General features: G+C 44.2%; 2 protein-coding genes across 5 annotated transcripts in view; one reads left to right on the forward strand and one right to left on the reverse strand.

The window, feature by feature from the left end:
- The first annotated feature begins 4,433 nt into the window (after positions 1 to 4,433).
- On the forward strand, positions 4,434 to 10,812 carry OXA1L (OXA1L mitochondrial inner membrane protein). The gene is made up of 10 exons (XM_036247344.1): positions 4,434 to 4,504; positions 4,934 to 5,086; positions 6,270 to 6,483; positions 8,371 to 8,514; positions 9,175 to 9,260; positions 9,435 to 9,599; positions 9,780 to 9,884; positions 9,996 to 10,158; positions 10,246 to 10,326; positions 10,402 to 10,812. Exons 1-10 carry the CDS (start codon positions 4,442 to 4,444, stop codon positions 10,527 to 10,529), a joined length of 1,302 nt encoding a protein of 433 aa, XP_036103237.1. The 5' UTR covers positions 4,434 to 4,441; the 3' UTR covers positions 10,530 to 10,812.
- A 723-nt stretch (positions 10,813 to 11,535) lies between these two features.
- SLC7A7 (solute carrier family 7 member 7) overlaps positions 11,536 to 21,076 on the reverse strand; it is a 37,433-nt gene continuing 27,892 nt past the window's right edge. For all 4 annotated transcript variants that reach the window (XM_036277012.1, XM_036277018.1, XM_036277004.1 and 1 more), the window contains exons 3-10: positions 16,953 to 17,078; positions 16,020 to 16,164; positions 14,254 to 14,377; positions 13,932 to 14,035; positions 13,549 to 13,645; positions 12,637 to 12,786; positions 12,246 to 12,429; positions 11,536 to 12,039 (exon numbers count right to left, since the gene is read on the reverse strand). In XM_036277012.1, coding sequence (XP_036132905.1) covers positions 11,936 to 12,039; positions 12,246 to 12,429; positions 12,637 to 12,786; positions 13,549 to 13,645; positions 13,932 to 14,035; positions 14,254 to 14,377; positions 16,020 to 16,164; positions 16,953 to 17,078 — 1,034 coding nt within the window. In that variant the 3' untranslated portion in view covers positions 11,536 to 11,935. The remainder of the gene's footprint in view (positions 12,040 to 12,245; positions 12,430 to 12,636; positions 12,787 to 13,548; positions 13,646 to 13,931; positions 14,036 to 14,253; positions 14,378 to 16,019; positions 16,165 to 16,952; positions 17,079 to 21,076) is intronic.

Here is a 21,076-nt window from a genome sequence, read left to right on the forward strand (position 1 = left end):
CTGTCTCACATTGATGTTTCTATCTCTCTCTCCCTTCCTCTCTCTCTAAAAAAATCAATGAAAACATATATTTAAAATTAAAAAGAAAATTTTCTGCCCTGGCCAGTTTGGCTCAGTGGTTGGAGCATCGGCCTGCGGAGCAGAGAGTCCCGGGTTCAGTTCCTGCTAGGAGCATGTAACAAAAAAAAAGAAAGAAAGAAAAAGAAAAAAGTTTTGCCTATAGGGATATCCAGTTATTCCAGCACCACTTGTTGAAAAAACTTTCCTTTTCCCTTTGCACTCCCTTGGCAATTTTATTGAAATAAATTGATTGATTCTGTGTAGACTTATTTCTGGAAACTCTTCTGTTCCCTTGATTTGGTGTCTATTCTTATGGCAGTACTACACTGTCTTGATTATTGTTGCATTATAAAAAATTTTGAAATCAGATACTTTAAGTCCTCCAACTTTGTTCTTCTTTTTCAAAAATATTCTAGGTCCTTTACATTTTTCATATAAATGTATTTATTACTTGCCAATTTCTATTAAAATGCCAGGACTTTTATTGAAACTGCTATAAATCAATTTTAGAAGAAATAACATCTGAACAATATTGAGTCTTACAATCCATGAACATGGTGCATCTTTCAATTTAATTAGGCCCTTTAAATTTTCTATCAGTAATGTTTTATAGCTTTCAGTATGTAAGTCTCACATATATTTTGTAAAATTTACTATTAAATGTTTCTTGATTTCGATGCTCTTGTAAATGGGTATTTCTAATTTTCCAGTTGTTCACTGTTAGTGTTTAGAAATGCAGTTGGTTTTTGTGTATTGACCTTGTATCCTACAACCCTGCTAAATTTACACATTAGTTCTAGTAGAATGTTTTTGTATATTCCTCAGAACTTTTCCCCAACTTGGTTGAGATATAATTGACATATATAATAACTATTACGTTTAAGGTATACAATGTAATAATTTGATATACAGGTTGGGGCAAAAATTGTGAGTATGCAAAACAGTTTATTCTTGTATTATGTATTATTATATTATTTTCCATATAAACTGTAAACCTACTTTTGCCCCACCCTGTACATATATATTGCAAAATAATTACTACACTAAGGTTACTTAACATAGCCATCACCTACCTCACATTGTCACAATGTGTGTGTGTGTGTTGAGAACTTTTTTCCAGATTTTTTTTTTTTTTTTGAATCCTCACCCAAAGACATTCTTCCATTTTTTGTTCAGATAGAGCAGGAGGGAGAGAAAGGAAGAGAGAGAAAAACATTGATGTGAAAGGGACACATCGAGTGGCTGCCACCCGCACAGCTCAGCCAGGGCCGGGGACAAACTGCAACTGAGGTACATGCCCCTAGCGGGAACTGAACCCAGGTCTCTCTGGACCACAGGCCGACACTCCAACCACTGAGCCAAACCAGCCAGGGCAAGACCTTTTCCCCAGATTTATTGAAAAATAATTATGTCCAGTGGTGGGGCAAAGGTGTAATGGTCACCATAATAAGAAGGTATCTTCAGACTGAAGAACAATGCTGGCAACTCCATAGAATGTAACAGAATGTATTAAAGGGTAATCTACTTACAGGGATGTAGGGTCAGAGCAGACAGATGACCCAACAGTTCTACGCAAATTATTCTCTGCTAACAGACCTGTTACAATACTTTAAAATATATATATTATTGAATTTACTGGGTTGACATCAGTTAATAAAATTATATAGGTTTCAAGTGTTCAATTCTATAGACCATTGTCTGTATATTGTATTGTGTGTTCAACACCCCAAATCAAATCTCCTTTTATCTCCTCTTTTCCCTCTTCTACTTCCCCCATTCTTCCTTTCCCTCTGGTAATCACCATACTGTTGTCTGTGTCTATGAAGATTTTTTTCTTTGCTTAATCCCTTCACCTTTTTCACCCAGCCCCATTACAGTGCTTTTTTTTTAATCCTCACTGGAGAATATTTTTCAGAGTGGGAGAGAGAGAGAGAGAGAAACATCAATGTGAGAGAGCCACATCAATTGGCTGCCTCCCACACTACCCGACCAGGGCCAGAGACCAAACTGTAACCAAGGTACGTGCCCTTGACCAAATTGAACCTGAGACTCTTTGGTCCTCGGGCTGACACTCCAACTGCTGGGGCCAAACCGGCCAGGGCTACAGTACTTTTCTATAGTATAACTCAGGTACCAATTACTGACAAGATAATGGGACAAAGAATGCAGTACTCTTCGGGTGCCATACCTCCTGGTGGTCTTGTGATACTTATTTATAATCATTATTATCAGTTTGATACTTATCTCCATTGTCATGCCATTCCAGATATTACTAACAAAAATATTTATGACTACATTTTATGGAACACAGATAATCATCAACTAGAAGGCTTTGATATGCTTGCTAAGGACAGTGAGGCTGCTTAAAGGTCACAGCATGAAATAAATCCAGGACACAGAGATGGAGTTAGTTTTGTCCACATCTACATCTATACAAATTGGCATATAACACTGTATAAGTTTAAGGTGTACAGCACAGTGACTTGACTTACATGTATTATGAAATGATTATCACAACAGGTTTAGTTAATGTCCATCATCTCATATAGATACAAAAAATTTTTATTTTTCTTTGTGATGAGAACTCTTAGGATTTACTCTCTTAACAACTTTCAAATATGCCAACAGCAGTGTTAACTATAGTCATCATAGTATTCATTACATCCCCAATACTTATCTATAATTAGAAGTTTGTACCTTCTGATCACCTTCATCCAATTCCCCTACCCACAACCCCTGCTTGTGATAATCACAAATCTGATCTCTTTTTCTATGACCTTGGTAATTATTTTTATAGTCCATATATAAATCTTTCTCTGTCTGACTTATTCCACTTAGCATAATGCCCTCCAGGTCCATCCAAGTTGTCACAAATGGCAGGATTTCCATCTTTTTATGGCTGAATTGTATTCCATTTATATGTATACCCCATTTTCTTTATCCAGTCATCCATGGATAGATACATAGGTTGTTTCCACGTCTTAATTATTGTAGATAGTGCTGTTATGAACATGGGGGTGCAGATAGCTCATCAATACAGTATTTTCTTTTTAGAAAGGAAATTTCATATTTCCAGACATGAAATTGCTGGATCATATGGTAGTTCTATTTCTAGTTTTTAAAGGACCCTCCATACTATTTTCTGTAGTAGCTGGACAAGGCTATATAAGGGTGCAAATACCGGGAGATATGGTTTATTGGGGGCCACCAAAGTAACTCTCTACCACAGAATAGTTTTTTCACCCAAATGTCCTGTAACTGCGTATTTGTCATCAGCTCTAACTGTATCGATTCTATAAAGTAATCAAAAAAGCTTGTTTACAGAAGTATCCAACATATGTGACTAATAGGTCATTACACGTGATTAGTACTCCTCATTATTACTAAATCTACATTCTATTTCTTTGCCTCCTATTTTATCATTTCTGTCAGGTATATTGTAACCATCCCAAAAAGCAGTGATTGAAATCATTTCAAGTGATTGTATCTTTACTTTGTCATTCAAAAAGCATTTTGTAGTTGAAAGACTTTGTACGGGTTCAAATATAATCAACTTTCACCTTTCTAAGCTGTACTTATTTTTCCTTTGGAGGAAAGGAACTTCATGCATCTTTAAGGAATGCTATCAGCTTCAAGAAACAAAACACTCAAGCAACAGAGACTTAAGAGTCCAGACAGTAAAGACTTTTAATTATCTTACAAAACAAAGTCCAGAGCTAGGCAGTTCCAAGCTTGGTGCTCGATGACATCTTCACGTATTCAGGGTTTTTCTATATTTCCATACAACCATCTTCGACACATTAGCGTTTCATCTTTGGACTTGTCCCCTCGCAGTCGCAAGAGGCTCCCCACACAACCCCACCAAGGAAGGGAAAAGGGAACGATGGAGTCTCTCTTGAAGCTTTGTCTTTGATCTGGGAGGTCATTTTTTCCTAGAAGCTGCTTTCCTCCATTTCTGTCAGACTCCAGACTACATTCAAATTTCAATGGATCTGCGACTACAATACCATCTAGCAATAAGAATGAATATCATCCGGCAGGAAAAGAACATACAGCAGGCACAGCCAAGACTGTCCTGAACTATTTTTTGGCTCAACATATCGCTGGGGAATCATGATTCAGAGACGGAGGAAAACTCCCCAGTCTATGGCCCCTTACGTGGCTCTTCACTTCACTTCAGTGTCTTGAAAACACGCTCCGCGAGACCTAGTCAATGCAGCCCTTTGCGTCTTCTTACCCACTTCAAATATGGCCGCCAAGCGCCAGTCTCCTTGACCACGCGGCGACCGCTCTGGCTTCATGCCCATTTCCAAAAGGGCCTCCTCCCGCGGGACTCCGGTTCTGAGTGCGCAGGCGCAAACAAAACCCTCTTCCGGTCAAAATGGCGGTGGTGTTGATGTGCGGGCGCCGGGAGCTTCTCCGCCTGCTACGGCCGCAGCGTCAGGTAAGGATGCGCCAGGGCCGAGTTGCGGCATGCTGCCCTGTCCCTGTGACCTGAACCAGGGGCAACTCGTGCTGGGGGCAAGAGTGGACGCTGGCTTGCTCACCGGGACCTGTGTCCCTTGACCTCGGGTCCCGTGAGGACGCGGAAGGGTTACCTTCTACCCCGTGTCGTTGTCTGCACCCGGCAGCAGGCTTTACCTCTGGCAAGGGAACCTCGGCCTCGACTTCTGGGTCCCGGGGTGGGCCTGCAGTAGGCGAGATGCAGGAGTCAGCATGCCTTCGGGCCAGCCGTCTGCGCGCGGAGTTGGCTCACCTGTGGGAGCCCTCTGCCTGCTTCTTGCGGGGGACGGCGAGGGGCGGGGGGTGGAATGACACGATGCGCGGCTTCTGCCCCGGGTAAAGGGACTTTCTCCTCCTTTTCCGCGCGCAGCTCCACAACGTCGCAGGGCCCTCACAGTGGCCCCGGAAACCACTGACCGCGGGGGTCCTGTTCCCAGCCGGCCGGTGCCCACACCATGTGCTCCTCACGGTCCCTGGCCCCCGTGGCTTCAGTATCTCTGCCATTTCGTTTGCAGAAGCCCAGGTAAGACGCGTTTCTACCCTTGTATGTTAGGTTGTGATATTAGGAGTGGTGCTTCTTGGTTGATTTTTTGTTTTTATTTTGTTTTGACGGGGGGGGGGGGGGGAGTGGAATGTGGAAGAGAATTCTTGTCCACACTCCACACAGTTCCCCAGAATGGTAGCATCTCTGCTTGGGATGTTTTCAGAGGAATTGAGGTAATGATTGAGAGCAGAGCAGGAGAGATTTATTTTATACACGTGCCATTGTTTCCCAGAGTGGTGCCAAGCCACTAATAGCAATGGTAATGGTGATATGAAATGTGATTCCAGGTGTGTGTGTATTAGAAAAATTGAAACTTGCATATCATTTACATGATTTCACAGATATTAATATTTCTGAGGATGAGACCTAGTAAATATTTTGGCCTTAAAAACGGGCTGGTGTGGCTCAGTGGTTGAGCATGGACTCCATGCACCAAGAGGTTGCTGATGGATTCTAGGTCGGGGCACATGCCCAGGGTGGGGAGCATGCAGGGGGCAGCCAATCCCAATCGATATTCTCTCCCTCTCCCTCTCAAAAATCAATAAAGAAAAAAAATTTTTAATTAAAAAACTGAGTTGTTTTAAAGGAAAATTGTGAGTATAATACTTTCAGTATGTGCAAAATCATGCCAATGATACTTAAATGTCTGAAGTTTGGAAAACATTGGTACAAAAAATAACTTTCATGAAATCTTACTATAAGTTATTTTCCTACGTTGGGGACAAAATAAAATGTTATTTTTTAAAGTTGGGTTCTGGCCCTGGCCAATTTTTGGTGATTAGAGCATTGGCCCACAGACCAAAGAGTCATGGTTCAATTCCCACTTAAGGGCACCTACCTGGGTTGCAGGTTCGATTCCCCAGCCCCAGTCAGGGTCATGCAGGAAGCAACTAATCGATGTATCTCTCTCACATCAATGTTTCTCTCTCTCTCTCTTTCTCCCTTCTGCCCTTCCATTCTATCTAAAAATCAGTGGAAAAATATTCTCCAGTGAGGATTAACAAAAATAATAATAATAAATAAAAGCGGAGTTCTGTTGACATGTAGGCTGAGAGAATGAGAAGTAGAAAGTCAAGAGAACAACCCAATACTGGTTATCATAAGGAGACTCAATTTCTGTGTCCCACATACTGAATATTACACATGGCTTCCTTTTGCACAGGTTCAGGCCCCTCCGGTCATTCCTGCAACTCCCTCACCCACAGCAGTACCTGAGGTGGCTTCTGAAAAGATTGCGGATGTAGTCCAAGCTGCTGCAGAACAGAGCTTCACTGAACTGGGCCTGGGATCATATACCCCAGTGGGAATGATCCAGAACCTACTGGAATTTATGCATGTTAACCTGGGCCTACCCTGGTGGGGAGCCATTGCTGTGTGTAAGAATACATCCTGGAAAAGGGATCCTGGAGGAAATGGGGAGTTAGGGATAGAACTTTAAAGAATGGCAGTTCTCGCCCTGGCCGGTTTGGCTTAGCGGTTAGAGCGTCGGCCTGCGGTCCTGAGAGACCCGGGTTCAGTTCCCGCTAAGGGCGCATACCTCGGTTGCAATTTGTCCCCGGCCCTGGTCGGTTGTGTGGGTGGCAGCCACTTGATGTGTTCCTTTCACATCAATGTTTCTCCCTCTCTCTCTGTTCCTCTCTCTCCCTCCCACTCTACCTGAACAAAAAATGGAAAAATGTCCTCGGGTGAGGATAAAAGATAAAAAAAAAAAAAAAAGAATGGCAGTTCTGTGAGGGGATCTAGGAAATTGTTGCAGAAGTTTAGGGGTCAGAAAAAAGATGATTCAAATGAGGGATAAAGGCACATGATACTTAGATGCACTCTACCTATATTTCCTAAAGGGCATTATAACACCACGAGGACCTCTATGATTCAAGAAGTGTAAAAATTTGAATGTGAGCATGGGGTTAGAGTAAGGGGACCTTGTTAACAGTGTTGAAGCTATCTGGTTTAGGAGAGTAGAAGATTAGGTCGTGCAGTTAAACCCCAAAGTTGGGAAGACGCTCACACTGCTCCTCTTGTAGGCTAAAACTGTGTTTCACATTATGTGTCTTCTACACATTGCTCCACTGGTCATTTTTTATCTCCCTATATCTTCAACTTCTCCCTTTTTACTACCCTACTCTGAACATATAAGCATGCTCAAATACACCATGTGTTTCTTGGAAAAAAATATTTTCCCTTTATCCTTAGTTTACCTTTATTCTGTCTTTTTTTTTTTTTTTTTTTTGGTCTTTTATAGCTGTTATTGAAAAGAGTATTCTATGTTCAGGGGCATACTTCTTTCTTTCCACTCTTTGACTCTCAACAATCTGACTTTTGCTAATAGCACTTCATTGTAACTGCCAGTTACATCATTGCTAAATCCACTTTTCTTTTTATAGTTGACCTTTCTACGTTAGACACTTAAGACTATAATATATCCCTTGGCTTTTGTGACAATCTTATCTGATTTTCTTCCTGTCTTTCTGACCATACCTTCCCATCTCCATTGCCCAATACACTACCTATCCCAGAGTACTAATAAGATATTATTCTGGGTTCCATCTTCAGCTCTCCTCTTTCCGTTGCACCTCATCCATCATAATGTTGGTACAGCCTAAACCTATATCTCCTCAACCCCCCGTCTCTTTGTAGCCCAGACCACTTGCTTGTCTATAGATACTATAAGTAAATATTTGTTGGCATGAAGTGTAAAAAAAGAGGTAGGAAGGAGCTTAAGTGGTAGGCCACCATATTACCTCCTGCTCCAGAGGTTTCTAGGACAGTGGCTTTCAAACTTTATTCCTGGGAACCCCAGAGTTCTATAAAGGTACCTCTGAGCAAAGCAAAGGCTAAAGCTTAAACAGTCCTATAGCCAGACTATTCCCTCACCTAGGGCAGCTTGATTTTACCTGTTATGTATATTGGGACTAAGAGTTGTGGTGAGAGGGGAAGATATTCCATTGATAATAGAAAAGTTTAGAAACCACTGATCTAGAAAAGTACCTTCTATCACCTTTTGTTCAAGGAAACAAACAAGACTCCTGATCATTTACTTAGAGAAGTTAAAGCTAGATTCGTGACGTCAAAGCAGAGGACTGACTGACCCTTAAAGGAACTAACTCATACCGCTACCCTTTGTTTTGGGCCCCTTGGGTATGAGTCACAGTATAGAAAAGACTAGAATAAGAGAGACCTTTTCAGTGAGAACCTAAAAGTCTTCAACCTTCTAGCTGTAGAATTGCTTTAAATTTACTCCAATCCTAGTGTGTATTTTCCAGGTACCGTCCTTGCCCGCTGCCTGGTGTTTCCTCTCATTGTGAAGGGCCAACGAGAGGCAGCCAAGATCCACAACCACTTGCCAGAGATCCAGAAGTTTTCCACTCGAATCAGAGAGGCCAAGTTGGCAGGAGACAATGCTGAGTGTGAGTCAATTGCAGAACGAGCGTGGGAGAGGACCACATTTACACTTTTCCTGACATTCTGCTGAGGGAGAGGAACAACCTTAGTCAGGAGCTGCTACAGTTGGGCACGTTCTAAAGCAGTGGTTCTCAACCTTCCTAAAGCTGCGAGCCTTTAATACAGTTCCTCATGTTGTGGTGACCCCCAACCATAAAATTATTTTCATTGCTATTTCACAACTGTAATTGTGCTACTGTTATGTCTTAGGCAACCCCTGTGAAAGGGTCGTTTGCCCCCAGGTTGAGAATCACTGTTCTAAAAATTTACCTGCTTCTTGGGCCTAATGGTTTCAGTTACAGGCCAGGGTCAGTTGGAAATGTCATGGACCACCCTGGCTGGTTTGGCTCAGTGTTTAGAGCATTGGTCCATGGACCAAAGAGTCGCAGGTTTGAGTGCAGTCAAAGACACATACCTCGGTTGCGATTTGGTCCCCGGCCCTGGTTGGGATTTTGCAGGAGGCAACCAATCAATGTGTCTTTCTCACATCGATACCCCCCCCACCAATCTGAAGATAAATGGAAAAATATCCTCAGGTGAGGATTTAAAAAAGAAAAGAAATGTTGTAGACCAGAAGATGAGGATGTAACTGTGTGCCCAACCACTAACTTCCCCTCACTTCAAAGTTTACAGGGCCTCCTCGGAGATGACGTTGTATCAGAAAAAGCATGATATTAAACTCTTTAAACCTCTCATTCTACCTCTGACTCAGGTAAGCAAATACATTTCACTTCTTATTTTATCTTGAACCAATCCAGTTACCTCCTGTGTCCCATGCCCTAGACACCCAAAGAGCAGGTGGTGGTGATATTATACATGGTTTTCAATAATGCAGTAATGAAATGTGTCGTCTGATAAAGGGTACTGACACTGTCCTGTGTAATAGGCACCGATCTTCATCTCCTTCTTCATTGCCTTGAGAGAAATGGCCAACCTTCCTGTGCCCAGCCTACAGACAGGTGGCCTGTGGTGGTTCCAGGATCTCACACTATCTGACCCCACCTACATGTTACCACTGGTAGTCACTGCTACAATGTGGGGTGTCCTTGAGGTAAGTGCAGGTTGGCCAAGTGCCAGGCCTGCAAAGTGAACTGGGATTAGGGGTAAAGTAGTTGTGCAAAATAGTTATTCTTCACTCCCTGGAGGAATAGAGTTGATGGGTAAGAAATTTGAGCCATAGTCACTAAAATTGCTGCTCTTCCTCTGCTTTTTTTTTTTTTTTTTTTGGCAGCTAGGTGCTGAGACTGGTGTACAAAGTTCTGACCTTCAGTGGATGAGAAATGTTCTGAGAGTGATGCCCCTGGCAGTCTTGCCCATAACTATCCATTTCCCCTCGGTAGGTAATGACTTAGGGGCTGGCTTCAAGTCCTTCCACCTAGCCTAGCCACCCCCTAGCAGGCTGACCAGGGATGCAGCTTTTGAGTACCTTCTCTTCCTTCTTGTCCAGGCAGTGTTCATCTATTGGTTCTCCTCAAATATGTTTTCCCTGGGCCAAGTGGCTTGCCTCCGGATTCCAGCTGTACGCTCTGTTCTTAAAATCCCCCAGCGTGTTGTGCATGACCCCAGCAAATTACCTCCACGGGAAGGCTTCATAGAGAGCTTCAAAAGAGGTAAGGGCCTGTCCTCTGAATCAGGACCAGAGGCAAGTGGTCTAAAAATGGGTATGAGACCAACTGTCTTAACTTTTCTTAATATAGGCTGGAAGAGCGCTGAAATCAACCATCGGATACAAGAGCGTGAACGGCGCATGCAGAATCACTTGGACCTAGCAGCCAGAGGTAAATAACCCTTTCAGGCTAAAATTTGTCATTGGATCTCCCTTTCCTTTATTCACTGCGTTTTTCTTCTTCCAGGTCCTTTACGACAGACCTTTACCCACAACCCACTGCTACAGCATGGGAAAAATCCCCCTCCCAGCACCCCTAACAGCAGCTGCGACAAACCAAAGTCAAAGCAACCCTGGCGTGACACACTTGGCTGAATTCTGTTCCCTGCTCATACTGACGTTAATTCTTGTTTCTCCAAAGACTCGGCCTTGGAACAAGACTTGATGCTGGATACTTGCCCCAGACCTAGAAACTGTGGGACATGGAGGTGTTCGTTTTAAAAGTGGATTACACTATAAACTCTTACATCTAAGTATAAAAGAATACTGGGGAGCAAAGTGAGCTTCCCATGCACAGAATCAGTAAACCTCTGTACTATATGTTGCTTCTTGATACTTATTAAATGGGGAGATGGATTGTGTGCTTCAGAAAACTAAAGAACAGGTTGGTGGTGATTGCTCTGGCTGGCCTTTGCTCTTAGGAAACGTCTCAGTGTGGCAACCTGGCGTTGAGAGCTTAGACCCCACCCCCCTCCCACCTCGTAGATGTGTAGCCACATTTGCATTGTGGTCATAGAGGTATGCCTGGTAGGTTGAGATTATATCTAGAGTAATCATATTTATATACCCGAAGATTACCTATAAAATAATCCTCCAAGAAGTAGATTTGCTCACATTCTTAGTGGTGATTAAGAAGAATGGAAGTCAATGTAGTTTTTATCTAACAACCCTAACATTTTGCTGCAGCAGCTTAGGTATAGAGATTGGTTGTGTCAGCCTTCAGCAACAGGCTTGAGAGGAAAGAAATACTCAGGTGCTTTCAAGCATTAAATTGGTTTTAGTCTTCCTGCCAGGATAATAGGAACTGCCTCAGAGACATTATATATAAAGAAGCCACTCAGCCTTGGCCGGCTTGTCTCAGTGGTTAGAATGTCGGCCCACAGACCAAAGAGTCCCGGGTTCGATTCTGGTCAAGGGCACATACCTCGGTTGCGGTTCATCCCCATGTGGGAGGCAACCAATCCATGTGTCTCTCACACATTGATGTTTCTCTCTTCCTCCCTTTTTCCCTTCCATTCTATGTGAAGATAAATGGAAAAATATCCTCAGGTGAGGATTTAAAAAAAAAAGCCACTCAAAGCTTAGGAACATAACCCTTTTATTGTCCAGCACCTATATAGTTTCATGTCTCTCTAAAGGAGACAGGAAGTTTGGAGCATTTTTGGCCCTTTTAAAGGAAAAGAGGTGTAGGTAGGCACACCCAAAGGTGAATGAATATCTTAACACATGGGTATGTGCTATTAGAACAAGCCCACACCTGACGTGCTCCCACCACAGTCTGCTTTATCATCCCTTTTTAAAAATCTGGAACAATGTGTAGCAAAACAAATAAGTTACTGTCCATCTCTCAAAAAGCAAGTTTAAAAGTTGTTGAAGCTGCCTAGACCAGGCTTCTAGACAGGTGCCTCCAAAGAAGTAAGCTTTCCTTTTCAACTTCCTTGGATCCAACCAGTAGAAAACAAGAGGTTCTGCTTTTCATATCTCAGGATTCCAGGTATTATTTAGTTAGACTTGGGGTCTTGCTTCTTGGGCATCTCTTCATCTTCCAAATCCATCTCTGCAGCAACTGACATACATAGGACCTGGAGGTACCATGTGGCAGATGCTACAAAGAGAAGTTTGAATCAAAACTCAGATGAGCTGAGTTCCAGGGGCACTGAGTAGGGTTGGGCCTGAGAAGTCAGTTCAGTTTAGCCTTAGGGTTAACAGGGAGGGGCTATTGCAAAGGTGACTTGGGACAGGATTTGCAGAAAAGGCAAAAAAAACTTAAGTTGTGCATTAGCCAAGCCAACCTGAGGATCCAAGTCTTACCCACAATCCTCCGAAGGCAATGAGGTCGTTTGTGTTCTGGCACTCTGATGATGAAGAAGTAGAAGGGCAAGCCTGAGAGGGCAATGCCAATGCCAATGAGGGAGTTGATGGTATCACTGTAAAGTGGAATAACCACCAGGAAGATGGTACAGCAGCAGAAGACAATGGGGAAGAAAAGGCTGAGCTAAGGGCACAGAAGAAACAACTGGAAGTTAGCAAGTCAGGACTGACAGCCAAAATAACCCCATTTTGTGAAGATCAGAGCACTGAGCTGCCTTTCCCTCCCCTTCATTTCAGCACACTGCCACCAGCAATTCCTAGGCACAGGTTTAAAACATCTTGTAAGAATTCTCAGAGCAGATGGAGCAGAGGTAGGATCGAGGTGAGTTACCTTGAGGGAACGAGGTCGATCAGGTTCCTTCCAGCGCAGATAAAGCTGACCCACAATTGAGAGCCCCACAAAGAACCAGTAGCTGAAGCTGTAGTAGTTAATGAGCTGGAAGATGTCCTCCACACACAAGTAGATCAGTGCCATGATACCCTGTAAGTACAACCAGTTCCTCAGAGCCTTTGTTACTCAAGGCATTTTTCACTCCCCTTTACCAAATCCATCTCATTGTCAAAGTCCTCAAAGTCTCCCCATCAGTCCTTTTCTGTTCCCACCCTCTTAGCCCCTGAGTTTCAATACCTCATTCCTTTTCTGTTAGATCAATAGCCTCATGTGGTTTTTCAGCCCATTCTCCAAGCCTTTGCCAAGTTACCCCCCCTATAAAGCGCAGCTCAAAATTTCTCAAAACTCTTTCACCTAAGAGCCTCCCCATAATGGTTCCCACCTGCATTTCCAGCTTAGCACCTACTACCCAACTCCACATTGCTCCACCTTGGAACTTTCTGATGCTATTTCTCCTAAAGCCCATCTCTGCTACCATTTGCAACCCTAACCTTAAAATCTACTTTAAATGCACTTAGTCAAAGAAGTCTCTCCTCATTCACCCTCTACCCCCATGGATTGATTACTTGCTTCCCTTCAACACATCACCCACTATCATGGCAGTCATAACACTGTACCCCATGTGCTTCAAGCCTTATCCTGAGGCAAGATAGGTTACCATCCCTTAGACATAATAGATTCTCTCTTAGGAACCATGGTTAGGAGAGTGTCTTGCCCACAGTGGATGTTTCATCAGTATTTTTTCTGTTATTATTTCCTTTAGAGCTTTCAGGAAGCTAGCACAGTTGCATCTAGTGTTACTCAAGTTTCCCCTACAATCTGGCTTTCAGCCTCATCCTTGGGATCACTTACATTGAAGAGTAGAGCAGGCACTGGGGTGAACCGCTTGACATGAATCATGCAGATGGCATCAGGGAGATGTCCTTCTCTTGAGCCCACAAAGAAAAGCCTATTTTGGGTGAGATGGGAGAGGCTGAGAAACTTGGATACTGGGTGTGGCATGGTTCATGTGCCACAGTCCTTCTCTGCCATTCCCTTCAAAAGAAGTTGGGTAATATGGAATGGAGTTTGGCATAGAGATTGGTAAAACTACAGACTGCTAATGGAAACAAGAGCAAAGAGATTATGAATGTCATTTGGGAAGCACAGTGACTAAAGTCTGGATCCATAAGTCTTACCTCCCCACCCCCGCCACAGTTTTCAAAATACCCTCCACTAAAAGATAGCACTCATACCTAGAAGCAGCCACAATGGAGGCATTGAGACCACCAAAGCAGGATAATGCAACTGCCAGTGGAATTGTCCAGTTGAATATTCCAAAAATCTGGTCTGCAAAAGTCTAAGGAAAAGAGTCATTAGGGATGAAAGGTATGGACAGACATTTCCCTAGATTCCCACTACTTGGAACCTAACCCACAACAGGGGTAACAGTACGTCCTTGCAAGCCCAGTATCCCAGTATTCTTTCAAGGATTATCCCTTTTCTGGGGCTTTCAAGAACTGCACTATCCCTAGAAGCCCAAATACTCTCAGCCTCCTGCTAGTGAAAATCATTTACCACGGCAACAGCATCACTGGCCAGGATGTCCCTCATGTCTAGCACGGTGTAATAGGCCACGTTGGTCAAGATGTAGATGATGGTGACAATGGGCATGGAAATGCCAATGGAGAGGGGCAGATTCCTACAGCCAAATAGAATAGTAGATACATTAGTCCCATAGTCGCATCCCCATCTCTCCTTTGATCCTTAGACTGTCACACTTGTGGCATATCCCGGTGCGTTACCTTTAAGCTTTGAACTCTAAAGAACTAAAGAGCATCAAGGAAAAGGAATATCACATTTGGAGAAAGGGTTACTATTCCAAGACACAGAAAGGGGGGGTGGTAACAATAATAACACAGGAAGATACGGGGTTTTTTGTTTTTTTACATCCAAGAATTCTCTAAAATTGTGAGCACTGAAAAATATGTAAATATTGGAAATTTTGTCTTAAGGTTGAGAAATATAAGAAGAAATTATGGAGGCCAGTTGTGAAATCTAACGTCTCCAGAGAATACGATAGTCCCTCAGTAGGAAGAACAATGTGTCTATCTGAACAAGCACCCTGGGAAATATGTCCACCCCACCCTCTTACTCAGTTTGAGGACCTTGGGTACCATCCTAACCAGTGGCCAAAAGAAAGATGCAAAGACTGCTCAAGGTCCCTCTAAGCCAAATGAAGTCTAATTTATATAAACACTCTTCACAGTGAGACTTGGGAAGGGGGAGGGTCGTGTAAATACTCTTAAGTCATTCAGCTTCTGTCCAGTAGGTGGAAGCACCACCCAGGTCTCCATCCTGCTGTTACCTGCTCCCAGGGTTGCAACACTGGAAGTGTACCAAGAGTATTCTTTGATTCTCAAAGCCAAAAGGAAGTCATTATTATTGTTTTGGCTAAAAAAATTATAGAAACTTCACTCCCTGGCAAACTATAGTTCCCAGAATCAATGAATTTCAGAGCCAGGAAAAGCTCTGGAGATCTTATCATTCAAACGCTTCTGTTAGAGATAAGGAAGCAGACATATGTCAGGGACTCCCTCAAGGTCATCCCACAAACCAATGGGAAGAGGCCCTTTGAATCCCTGTCCAGTGCTCTTCACTCTGCATGACTAGAGGGTAATTTAGAGTAACAGTGGTGAGATGATACCACTGAATGAAACAATATTACTATGCCAGTATGCATTTGAGATACAAGGGATCAGAAGGAAAACAGGAGGGTTTCAGGGAGTCTATGACCTTAGGTTCTCTATGTGGGGATAAGGGTGGGTGAAAGACCTATCAAGGAAAATCTATTTTGAAAGCATACACAAACCCATGGGACAGCTTGCCTTAGTACAGGGATGAATGCAAAAGTGTGAAAAGGCCTTTAAAATTTTTTCTTTTTAGCCTGGCTGGTATGGTTCAGTGGGTTGAGCATCGTCCCATGGACTGAGAGGTCCCAGTTTGATTCCGTCAGGGCACATGCCTAGGGTTGTGGGCTCGATCCCCACTAGGGAGTGTGCAGGAAGCAGCCAATCAATCTTTCTCTCTCACTTCGATGTTTCTCTCTCAAAAAAAAAAAATCAAAAAAGACATTAAAAAAAATTTTTTAATAAAAAAGCAAATAGCTCTGTTATCATGATCAAAGACAAGCTACTTTTCTGGGCCTCAGGCCTCACATCTATTAAAATGAGGCTGACAAGAATCTGCCCCAGTGGTTGTGGTATGCTGTCTGGCACACAGTAGAAGCTCAGTAAATGATGGCTATCATCTTTACCATGGAAAGTTGATGGTGAAGTACCTACCTCTCAGGGTTCTTGATCTCTTCAGTGACATAGTTGAGGGTGTCCCAGCCCGAGTAGGAGAACAGAGCTGAGTACAGTGCTAGGGCAATGTCACCCATTGCAAATGATGAACCCTCAAAAGCATTCTCAAAGTGACTCGAGGCTCCTGGAACCCAGAGAACATGGAAAGGCAGAAGGATTAGTGACCTACTGCCCATCATCAAGGTGTCCCAGTAAAGGAGTAAAACTAACAGCAGGTGAGTGGCTTAGAACACCTTTGGCAGCAAGGCTATCGGTGAAGGAACAGGCAACAGAAAAGACACATCTAAAGTGATGGGCTGAATGCAGGGTACAGCATGGGGATCTTGACAGGAAGGCCCCAGGGGGGCTTCCTAGGAGTAGAAGGGCTGGAGAACAGGACTCCTGTCCTGTTTTGTCCTGCCCTGCAAGCTGCCCAATTCTGCCTCCTTTCTAATATCATACTAAGCTGATACGGGGGTGGTAGAAGGACAGGATTCAGTATGCCCAGGTCAACAGAGTAGTTGTAGGGTAGGTGTTCAGACCTGGGAACTGGAAACTAAGGTTATGAGTTCATTTCTGCCCTTGCTCACTCCCAAGGGGAGAACAATCAGAACCACGGCATTGGGCTTAACAATCTGCATCTCCCAGTGCATGGCCGTCAGCCCTGTTGCCAAGATCATCCTCCTCTGGAAAGCAGCATGTGTAGAAGTTAAAGGACAGGCTTTGGGGGTCAGTGCCTGGGTACAGATTTTGGCTCCACTACTTAACAGCTAGGGTCTTGGACAAGATACTTAATTGTGCAGCCTCAGTTTTCTCATCTATAAAATGGGAATAATAGGACCTACCAAGTGAGATAATGCACAAAGGGCACTTAGAGAAGTGTGACTCATAGAAAATGCTTAACAAAGGTTAGTTGCTATTATTATTTCTTACCCTGGCCAAGTCTAACAATGCCTGCGATGATGACACCGATCAGAGCCAATACTTTAGCATAGGTGAAAATATCTTGTACCAATGTTCCCCACTTGACATAGGCACAGTTAATGAAGGTTAAGAGACCTGAAAGAAAAATAATACTGATTGGTGACTGACTGCACCATCCAGAGAGCCTTAGGCTCTCAAGTAATTTTCTAGTACCAGTCACCAAAACAGACCTTTGGCCAAAGACAAGTGTTAGGCTCAGACCTGCACTGCATTGGAAACCTCTACCCGGGATGTCCTTACCATTATCATGCAAAGGAACTTTCTGAGCACCTGTGTACATAACAACACACACACACACCCTTAGTGGGATGACACACACAAGAGACAAAGTGATTGTGGATTTGCTTACATGCAAAAGTACTCACAGCAGTGAGAGGCAACTGGTAGCTGTAGTAAATGAGGATGTGTCCCAGCTGTTGTCTCTGAAAAGTCACGGTTTCTCCCCACTCTTCACCCTCCTACCCCAATATGGGCTCTAGGACCCAGTATTCTGATGCTGTGGTCTTACTATTAACCCTGACAAGTCCTGTGATGACTTACCCAATGTCTGGGCCGGCAGGTCAGGACTTGTGGCCAAGGATTAAGATGGAGGCCAGACGTTCTGCTAGTACCTGCCAGCTCAGCTGCTTGTTTTTGTGCTTAGAAAGATTCTTAAGCCCAGCTGGTGTGGCTCAGTGGTTGAGCGTCATCCCATGCACCAGGAGGTCACCGGTTCGAGTCCCAGTCCGGGCACATGCCCAGGTTTCGAAGTCAATCCCCAGTAGAGATCATACAGGAGGCAGCCAATCAATGTTTCTCTCTCTCCCTCTCCCTTCCTCTCTAAACAAAAAAATCAAAAACTTTTTTTTTTCTTCATATTCTTGGAATCAGGATTCCTACAGAGTGGGGACAGGGCATTGTTCCTGACTGGACAATGGAAAAAATAAGAGCCACAAACATTCCTCACGTCTCTCCCCTGGGGCAGAGGCAATCCCTTTACCTGGATGAGCTTCGGTAAAGTGCATTCGTGGATGCCCTTAGAGCCAGAGTTCTCACCCCAGGGCTTCCAGGCCTGAAATACTTTGTAAAATGTTATGTAGATATATCCAAAGTTTACGCATTTTTCTAAAGGTCCATAGCTTTTGTTAGACACTCAGAGAAATCTGTTACCCTCCACAAAAAGTTAATCCACTTAAGAAGAAGAAATTCAAGAAGGGAAGCCCACACATTGACCGGTAGTGCCAGGATGTGTCAGGGAAGAAAAGTGGAAAAAAAAAAACAAAATAAACATTGAAACTCGGCAGAATGTTCCTCAGTCCCCCACCAACCCCTTACATAGGCGGACAGGCACGTACACCGCCCTCCGCCGAGTGGCAGAGTGAATCGCTTCACTGCCCCCTCCTTCCCAGCTCAGCAACCAGCATAGGAAGGATGGCTGAACCGTCCTCCCAAGGGCTCAAAGGGCAAGGTCAGAGTCGGCCTGCCTTATCAGTGGAGAAAGTGAGGCCCAGCGCTGGGCTTGCCTACTTCAGGCCACCGACATGGGAAGTGTTCCCTGTCTCAGTTCTGGCAGTGGTGTGTCCTTCAGTGTCCTTAGTTCTCCCACTTTGTTGTGTCCTGGCCTCATCACAATCTGGCCAGAGGTTTCTTCATCCCGAGAAGCAGAAAAGGCCAACCTGTCAGAATAGCAGCCCTTTCTTCTGTCTCTCTCTCTTCCCTTATAGCCTTCCTATTCTACTCACTGCCCAAATTCTTTTCTGCTCTTTCCAGAAAAGGGACATTCCTGTCCCATGCAAGCACTTGCTTTTCTGCCTAATAAACAAGACAATAACCCCGGCGCTGTTAATAATTAAAGACACAAGCATACAGTCTCCGCAAGCACCCTACACAATGGCTCAAGTACCTGTATCTCACCCTCCACAAATCTTTCAAATTTGTTGGTCCTCCTCAACCAGTCACCCATCCTTTAGGCACCACTGGACTTCTACTTCCAGCCATTCAACAGTCCTCATGCCCCTCTTCTTCCTCCTGTAACCCCAACCCTAACCCCTGGGGCTCTGCGTCTGTCTCACAAATAGAACACAAAACACCAGGGACAACTGACGCTGCCGTAAAATCCATGGTTAGCCGTCAGAGTAACGTAGGTCACAACACCAAACTGGGATCGTCCACGGGACTCGTTCTGATTCCCAGGCAGCCTGTGCCACAGGTTCTGTGCTCAGCTCTGTCCTTTATTATACACGACTGCTTCTCTACTCCCATATCCACCCGTTTGTATCCCTTCTTTACCCACCAGTCGCCACCCCCACCACCACTCAACCTCATTTCTCAGCCACTCTCCCACCCTCTAGCTGTGATCTGCTCTCTGCGTGGAGCACAGGGGGGCTTGGTTTTAATGGAAAAGGGAATCCTATGGAAGGAAACCAGGAAGCAGAGGAACTGCCTGGAGAGCGCTGGCCCTCACCTTCTCCCACACCCAACTTCCTCCAGGGCCTCTTGGCCGTGGAACAGGAAATGGCTATGGCAAGCAGCAGTGCTGACTGGGCTCTTTGTCCCCACCCCCAGCGGATACAGCTGACTGGAGGCCCCAGAGCCCAGCTGAGTGCACTGCTGTTGAAGCAGAGCCCAGCCTCCTGCTTCAGAGGCAGGGAAGGGGGGCGGTGGACCATGGAGTTAGAATATAGAGGCAGCTGCCAGTTAACCTCAAGGACAGAGATGCCCCACCCTCCTATCTCTAGGTGCAATTCAGTCTCCACCCAACACTGGCCCAAGTCCACAGGAAGATGGCCTGAAATTACTTTGGACCCTTGACTTGGGTGCAGCTTCATTCCTGCTTTGACACCTGCTTTGGAGAAAGGAGAAGCTGCAAAGAAGTCACTCCTATAAGCATCTAAAGAGATGCTCCCGAATGGATCGTCAAGCCCAGCCTCCATGGGCTCCTGGAGTAGGAGGCTAGTTCTCGCACTAAGACCCAACATCAACTCTGGAACTAAAAGCCAGGAAAACACCGCCTAGGAAGATCCAGAACACAACGAAGCTCACGGGATCAGATGCCCAGATTTAATGCAGATGCCCAAACTAAGAAGTCCCTGAAAAAGAACAGTAAACCTACAATTCTCCCAGCACCATTAGTTTTAAATACATACAATGTAACACACAAAACTTAGGCAGCTATTGAATCCATTTTCTGTTTCAAGTGCCCAGGACTATAAAACCTCAATACTTTACTGGACAAATCATTTCTTTTCTTTTCTCTTTTTTCTTTTTTTCTTTCCACTAAGCCAGAAACGTCTTCCTTGAAACTTCTACCCAGTAGTTCCAGGCCTCTCTGGAGCTATGCAGAATCGAGCTAAAGCCTCTTCCACATCAGGGCACCTCTTATCATTAAAGGTTTATGTTCTGTCCCCCTTGAGTCTTCCCTCTTTCGGGCTAAAATTTTAATTTCTTCAACCTCTTATGTGACAAATGTGGTTTCCAGACCACTCGCCATCCCAGTTCTCTCCTCTGCATTACTTCACTTTGTCAGTGTCTCCCTGGAAACCTGAGGCAGACACAGGAAACGCCAGCTATTTTGCAGACTGTGGAATTTCAGTCTGAACTCACTGTCAACTACAACTCCCCTTTTTTCCCCATCTCAAACTGATGAGCTTTTCCCTACCTCCTTTATTGGGCCTATAAAAATAATTTTTTTCAAGATCCCAAATATGGCACTTTACATTCCTTTGTGAATTTTTAGGCATCATTCCCATCTACTAGAAATGGATTTTCCACCTTCATTTTGTTAGTTCAAATGCCTTCAATTTCAAATACAAAATTGAAGGTATTTGAACTGACTTCACTGGAAGAAGTCACTAATACAAATGTTGACCAGGATACGCAGACCCCTGTAATCTATCACTATAGACCTTTCTCTATGCTGGTATTATTCCAGAACATCAATCAAGAATCCACCAGACTGCCCAGCCGGTGTGGCTCAGTGGTTGAGCGTCGACCCATGCACCAAGAGGTCAACCAGTTCGATTCCCAGTCAGGGTACATGCCCAGGTTGTGGGCTAAATCCCCAGTAGGGGGCATGCAGGAGGCGGCCAATCAAT

This window comes from Molossus molossus, unplaced genomic scaffold, assembly GCF_014108415.1.
Source record: "Molossus molossus isolate mMolMol1 unplaced genomic scaffold, mMolMol1.p scaffold_m16_p_1, whole genome shotgun sequence".
NCBI classification, from domain to species: domain Eukaryota; kingdom Metazoa; phylum Chordata; class Mammalia; order Chiroptera; family Molossidae; genus Molossus; species Molossus molossus.

Excerpts from the sequence above, each read along its gene's own strand:
- OXA1L (XM_036247344.1), top strand. The coding sequence starts at position 4,442 with ATGGCGGTGGTGTTGATGTGCGGGCGCCGGGAGCTTCTCCGCCTGCTA. Across the intron at positions 4,505-4,933 it reads TGCTACGGCCGCAGCGTCAG|CTCCACAACGTCGCAGGGCC; the intron begins GTAAGGATGCGC and ends TTCCGCGCGCAG. Across the intron at positions 9,885-9,995 it reads TAACTATCCATTTCCCCTCG|GCAGTGTTCATCTATTGGTT; the intron begins GTAGGTAATGAC and ends CTTCTTGTCCAG.